The sequence below is a fragment of the Lampris incognitus genome, chromosome 19, assembly GCF_029633865.1.
Source record: "Lampris incognitus isolate fLamInc1 chromosome 19, fLamInc1.hap2, whole genome shotgun sequence".
Lineage (NCBI taxonomy): Eukaryota > Metazoa > Chordata > Actinopteri > Lampriformes > Lampridae > Lampris > Lampris incognitus.
The window spans coordinates 35,060,588-35,067,653 of record NC_079229.1 but is presented as its reverse complement, the minus strand read 5'-3'; the positions used below and the strand labels follow the sequence as shown (position 1 = coordinate 35,067,653).

At 46.8% G+C, this 7,066-nt stretch overlaps 1 protein-coding gene across 1 annotated transcript in view; it reads right to left on the bottom strand.

The window, feature by feature from the left end:
* Nucleotides 1-201: 201 nt before the first annotated feature.
* Nucleotides 202-7,066, bottom strand: part of olfm3a (olfactomedin 3a) — a 61,421-nt gene continuing 54,556 nt past the window's right edge. The window contains exons 6-8 of the mRNA XM_056299256.1: nt 6,761-6,980; nt 2,389-2,495; nt 202-879 (exon numbers count right to left, since the gene is read on the bottom strand). Of these exons, the coding sequence (XP_056155231.1) occupies nt 202-879; nt 2,389-2,495; nt 6,761-6,980 (1,005 nt within the window). The remainder of the gene's footprint in view (nt 880-2,388; nt 2,496-6,760; nt 6,981-7,066) is intronic.

The following is a 7,066-nucleotide window of genomic DNA, read 5'->3' as shown; positions in this document are numbered from 1 at the left end:
TTTGTTTTTTTTGAGTTACTGAGACCGTGGGGATGCCCATGCTCAATTCATGTCACCATTTCCAAAGGTCCTGGTGACGACGTGTCAAGATGCCGCAGTTCACCGCTGACAGAAGAGAAACATCGCTGAAGCAAGAGATCCTCGCATCACACGCGGCGTCGCTTTCTGGCCTCCTGGCTGCGGAGCTGTAACGCCTGCGTCTTAAGAGTCGTCCTCCGTCTTTATGACGTGATAGAGGGTGACGTTGAATATCACCTGGTGTCCGTTGTTCCACGCGTACAGCGCCCTCTCTCTGGCGTTGTAGTTGAGCATGGAGATGTGGAAGTACTGGTTGTGGAAGGGGATGTCGATGTACTCGTACGTGGAGCTCTTGGTGGAGTAGGCGTAGTACACCTTCGCGCCGGAGAAGTGCGAGTTGGTGACGTACAGCGTCCCGCAGATCATGAACGACTCGCCCGCGTTCCTTTTGGAGTACTCCGTGTTCCAGGTCTTCAGGACCTGCAGGGTGTCCGGGTCGATATGCGAGACCACGATGTTCCCGGCGTTTTGATTGGTGGCGTACACCACCCACATGCCCAGCTCGTCCGCCATGATGTCGATGTCGGAGAACCCGCCCCACGTGTAGGGGTACATGTTGTGGAAGCCGGCAAACTCCAGAGCCCGCTGCGCCAGCACGGTGCCCGTCTCAAAGCTGTATTTGACGATGATGTTGCTCTGGTACTTGTTGTAGTACAGTGAGCCGTTGTACACGATGTGGTTTGTGCCCTCCCATTTAAACGGGAGGCTGTAGGTTCGAGAGACCACGCCTGCCACGAAGTCGGCCATTGTCTTGTACTCGCGCACAATCTTGCTGTTGGCGTAACTGTCCATATACCAGACCTAAATGAAAAGAAGACAAAGATAGATAGATAGATAGATAGATAGATAGATAGATAGATAGATAGATAGATAGATAGATAGATAGATAGATAGATAGATAGATAGATAGATAGATAGATAGATAGATAGATAGATAGATAGATAGATAGATAGATAGATAGATAGATAGATAGATAGATATGGATGGATAGATAGATAGATAGATAGATAGATAGATAGATAGATAGATAGATAGATAGATAGATAGATAGATAGATAGATAGATAGATAGATAGATAGATAGATAGATAGATAGATAGATAGATAGATAGACAGCAGTGGCGGTTGGTGCCAACAATTTTTTTGAGGGGGGGGGCAATTTACCTTGGCGCAGCACAAAAAAATTGTTAGCGCCAGCCACCACTGGTTAGATAGCTAGGGGCAACTTGCAACCATGGCCTTATTAACAATTCAACAGTCACAGAAAAACAGAAAAAAAAAAAATTAAAAGAAAATATTTAAAAAAAAATAGTCTGCCTTTGAATAATCTGCTTTGTGAATACCGTTTAAATCACTCTTTGTAACTTCATCTGGGAAACTAAAAATCAACAGGCACTATGACCCAAGGAGTCGTTTTAGGGACATGGCGAGGGAGCGCAAAACTGCCTCCTAATTTTTCTTCTCACCGTGTCCCTAATACAGCTCTGTATAATTATCTTTGTTAGTTTAAGATTTCTCTCCATCCATCCATTATCCAAACCGCTTATCTTGCTCTCAGGGTCGCGGGGATGCTGGAGCCTATCCCAGCAGTCATTGGGTGGCAGGCGAGGAGACACCCTGGACAGGCCGTCAGGCCATCACAGGGCCCACACACACACACACACACACACACACACACACACACACACACACACACATTCACACCTAGGGACAATGTAGTACGGCCGATTCACCTGACCTCCATGTCTTTGGACTGTGGGAGGAAACCGGAGCACCCGGAGGAAACCCACACAGACACGGGGAGAACATGCAAACTCCACACAGAGGACGACCCGGGATGACCTCCAGGGTTGGACTACCCCAGGGCTCGAACCGGGATGACGTCCAGGGTTGGACTACCCCAGGGCTCGAACCGAGATGACCTCCAGGGTTGGACTACCCCAGGGCTCGAACCGAGATGACCTCCAGGGTTGGACTACCCCAGGGCTCAAACCGGGATGACCTCCAGGGTTGGACTACCCCAGGGCTCGAACCGGGATGACCTACAGGGTTGGACTACCCCGGGGCTCGAACCCAGGACCTTATTGCTGTGAGGCAACCGTGCTAACCACTGCGCCACCGTGCCGCGTATTAAGCTTTCTTTCCTGTGTAATGAAAAGTCTAACTATCATAAAACAAGTGCACTTTCTTGAAACAAGCAATAGTCCATCTTCTGCCATTGGAATAAGAAAATGTTACTAGAAATAGCTTAAAATAAGCATTATCAGACAAGATAGCATCCCTTGTGTTTGCAGTGCCTCCGTAACTCACCCTGTTGTTTCTTGTTGTCACTTGGGGATCAGTCATCCACGCCCCAAACCGGGTTCCAGACGTCTTTATTGTAACGGGACCAGTGATTTTCATTAATTTTCCACATGCTGTAATAAAGAAATGTGGCGATAAGATGTGCGGAGGTGTTTTTTTCTTTCCTTTAACTGGATTTCTCAAGCCAATTTCATGCCTATGCCACCAGAGTCTGGCCTGTGTGCATACTAAAACACCGCTGGCACGTCGAACTGACGTGTTTATTTGGAGCACGGTCTCATGTTTGAAGCACTGTTTGTAGTTAATAACAACACAGCCTTACTACTGACAGTCTGGTAATGAATATACATCCATGCATTATCCAAGCCGCTGGGATGCTGGAGCCTATCCCAGCAGTCACTGGATGGCAGGCGGGGAGACACCCTGGACAGGCTGCCAGTCCATCACACAGGGCCCCAGTCCATCACAGGGCCCCATTATTATTATTATTATTATTATTGTTGTTATTCCATTATTTATGTTATTATTATTATTATCATTATTATTAATATTATTATTGCTATTTTATTTTATTATTTATATCATCATTATTATTATTGTTGTTGTTTCATTATTTATGTTATTATTATTATTATTATTATCATCATTTTTTTCATTATTATTTATATTATTATTGCTATTTTATTTATATTATTTATATTATTATTATTATGGTAATGAATAGTCCGTTTTAAATGCTACAAAGCCATATTGCATGTGTTTAGATTGCCATGTGTATTACTCAGTCTTTAGGATTGAAAGGGTCAAGAGGTTTTTGGGTTATAATACGATCGTTTTGCTCACAATATGGCTTCAGCATAATAAGAACACAACGTTTTGTTGATCAGTGTATTTCAAATTGTGTATTTTGCATGCTCTCTTCTCTCTGATACGCTGACCGTGCATCTCCTCAACTGCTCACTCAGACAGCTGTAGCATTTTAGCTGTGTCGTTTACCCACATTATTTAATCTCCACATGAAAAGTACCCTCAATTTTAACGTGTTTGTGGAGAAACAAGTGCAGCCCTAAAACACAGCGAGCCGCACTGACACTGACATTTCTCTCCAGGTCAGCTCGCTTAGCATAACGAGCATTTTCAATTTATTCACCGGCACAGATGCTCCCTAATCACTACCTTGTGTGTATGAGGTTGATTCTGTTAGCCTAGCGCACTGTTCCCACCCCGACAGCAAAAGTTTACTTCAGTACACTTTCAGTACACATCTTATGGACTGAAAACAAGCAAGCGTACTTTAATGTTTCCTCAAAAAAGCTTGAATCAGTTCATCTGGGGACGTTTACTGACAGATACGTTTCATCCATCCATCCATCATCCAACCGCTTATTCTGCTCTCAGGGCTGCGGGGATGCTGGAGCCTATCCCAGCAGGCGGGGAGACACCCTGGACAGGCCGCCAGCCTGTCACGGGGCACCCCCTCCCCACACACATTCACACCTAGGGACAATTTAGTACGGCCGATTCACCTGACCTACATGTCTTTGGACTGTGGGAGGAAACCGGAGCCCCCGGAGGAAACCCACACAGACACGGGGAGAACATGCAAACTCCACACAGAGGACGACCAGGGACGACCCTCTGAAGGTTGGACTACCTTGGGGCTCGAACCCAGGACCTTCTTGCTGTGAGGCGACCGCACTAACCACTGCGCCACCGTGCCACCGATAGATACATTTCGTCACTCAACTAAGTGAAATCTTCATACTAAACCAGCGCTCCTCCCTATCACAGATGTGCACATCCTCATCCCTGAAAGAGTGAACACTGGCCTGTATACGGGTGTAGACTGTAGAGTCCTGGCCTGACGTGTTAGCTGGCCTGTATACGGGTGTAGACTGTGGAGTCCTGGCCTGACGTGCTAGCTGGCCTGTATACGGGTGTAGACTGTGGAGTCCTGGCCTGACGTGCTAGCTGGCCTGTATACGGGTGTAGACTGTGGAGTCCTGGCCTGACGTGCTAGCTGGCCTGTATACGGGTGTAGACTGTGGAGTCCTGGCCTGACGTGTTAGCTGGCCTGTATACGGGTGTAGACTGTGGAGTCCTGGCCTGACGTGTTAGCTGGCCTGTATACGGGTGTAGACTGTAGAGTCCTGGCCTGACGTGTTAGCTGGCCTGTATACGGGTGTAGACTGTGGAGTCCTGGCCTGACGTGCTAGCTGGCCTGTATACGGGTGTAGACTGTGGAGTCCTGGCCTGACGTGCTAGCTGGCCTGTATACGGGTGTAGACTGTGGAGTCCTGGCCTGACGTGCTAGCTGGCCTGTATACGGGTGTAGACTGTGGAGTCCTGGCCTGACGTGTTAGCTGGCCTGTATACGGGTGTAGACTGTAGAGTCCTGGCCTGACGTGTTAGCTGGCCTGTATACGGGTGTAGACTGTGGAGTCCTGGCCTGACGTGCTAGCTGGCCTGTATACGGGTGTAGACTGTGGAGTCCTGGCCTGACGTGTTAGCTGGCCTGTATACAGGTGTAGACTGTGGAGTCCTGGCCTGATGTGTTAGCTGGCCTGTATACGGGTGTAGACTGTGGAGTCCTGGCCTGACGTGTTAGCTGGCCTGTATACGGGTGTAGACTGTAGAGTCCTGGCCTGATGTGTTAGCTGGCCTGTATACGGGTGTAGACTGTAGAGTCCTGGCCTGACGTGCTAGCTGGCCTGTATACGGGTGTAGACTGTGGAGTCCTGGCCTGACGTGTTAGCTGGCCTGTATACGGGTGTAAACTGTAGAGTCCTGGCCTGACGTGTTAGCTGGCCTGTATACGGGTGTAGACTGTGGAGTCCTGGCCTGACGTGTTAGCTGGCCTGTATACGGATGTAGACTGTAGAGTCCTGGCCTGACGTGTTAGCTGGCCTGTATACAGGTGTAGACTGTGGAGTCCTGGCCTGACGTGTTAGCTGGCCTGTATACGGGTGTAGACTGTAGAGTCCTGGCCTGACGTGTTAGCTGGCCTGTATACGGGTGTAGACTGTAGAGTCCTGGCCTGACGTGTTAGCTGGCCTGTATACGGGTGTAGACTGTGGAGTCCTGGCCTGACGTGTTAGCTGGCCTGTATACGGGTGTAGACTGTGGAGTCCTGGCGTGTTTGCTCTCCTGTGCTGTGACATCCTCTTGGTCAGCGTCTGTCTGGTTTCCCTTATGTACAAGTCACTGCAATCCTCCCGGCACTTAACAGTGTACACTATATTGCTCTGTTTGTGCAGGGGGACCCGATCCTTGGGGTGGACCACCTTCTGGCACAGCGTGTTTTGAGGTCTGAAAGCAAGTGAGACGCGGTGTTTTGAAAATATAGCTTTTCCAACACTCCCGCCACATACGGAATCACTACTGGTTTATTTGATCATGAAACTGGTCGTTGGTTTGGGTCATTTGGGTCGTTCTGCTACTGTATTGTTTGTAAGGGTGGGGTACCTGCAGTCAGGTGAGACTGAAGAGATCACTTAGATGATGATGAAACGTTTCTCTCAATAAACGCTGTGTCCAGATGAACGGATTCAACCTTCTTTGACTTTCTTACCTGGATTACTGAACATGCATCAAGACATTTAATGTTTCCTCTGTTGTACCAGCAAAAGGTAAAGTCGAGAGTCGTATACTTTAACTTTCTTTGTACTTGTTGAGTTACTGAATCCTTTTTTGAGTAGACTTTTAGTATTAGTGTAACGCAAACAAAAGTATATATGTGTTTCAGGCCCAACAGTATAAAGGTATAATTTTTCTTAACTTTAAGTACACTTAAACGTAAAATTCTTACATTTAGTAACAGTGCTTTATTTGTGAATGACTAATATTGTGGGGTTTTCCATAACTGTTCTCAATCGTCTCAAGAACTGTGAGGGAGTGGTCTAGTCTCATTAATATTCATGAACTGGCCTTTGATTGACAGGGTGGGTGGGTGTTCATATTTTGATGATTTGTTCTGATTGGCTGTTTTTTAAACGCGTGTCTGATGACATCATGAGTATCGGCCAAAAGAGATCAGCTGAGATGCTGAACTAGGGGGAGCTCTTTTAAAAATACTACTACTACTACTACTTCTACTACTCTTTTAGAAATCAAGTTTTAAAGTTTAAAAAAAATTGGAAATTTAAAAACAAATGTTTTTTAAAAAATTCTTAAAAATAGAACTGAATTCTAGTAGAGTACATAATGCACGACGATTAAAGTAATAAGTGATGTTACAAAACAAAAGTGTTTCAATTTCGAATTGTTGGCCGATACCCATGAGCTGACCCATTATGCCGTGTACTCCTAGTTCACTATACTTACGTTTAATAATACATTTAAAGTACTTTTTTCATAAGGAGCAGTGTTGGCCACTCACTTAGCTTGCCCATGCAGTTTCTCAGCCTGCTGTCCAGACGAAGGACTCGCTGGTAGAGCTCATCGTAGTCGTAGGCCCCGAGCTCCTCCTGGATCCCCATCAGCACCGCAGACAGGTTCTTGATCTCCTCCTTGAAATGGGAGATGAGCACGGCATCCATCTTGTACTGCTCCAACACGGGGATCAACGGCTTCAGCTCATCCATCTTATCTTTAAGCTCCTAGTGAGGCGGCGGGACACATGGGGAGAAAACTGGCTTTTATTTTCTTTAAAAAAAAAGTGAAGGATGAGGGTTAGCGGGAAGAA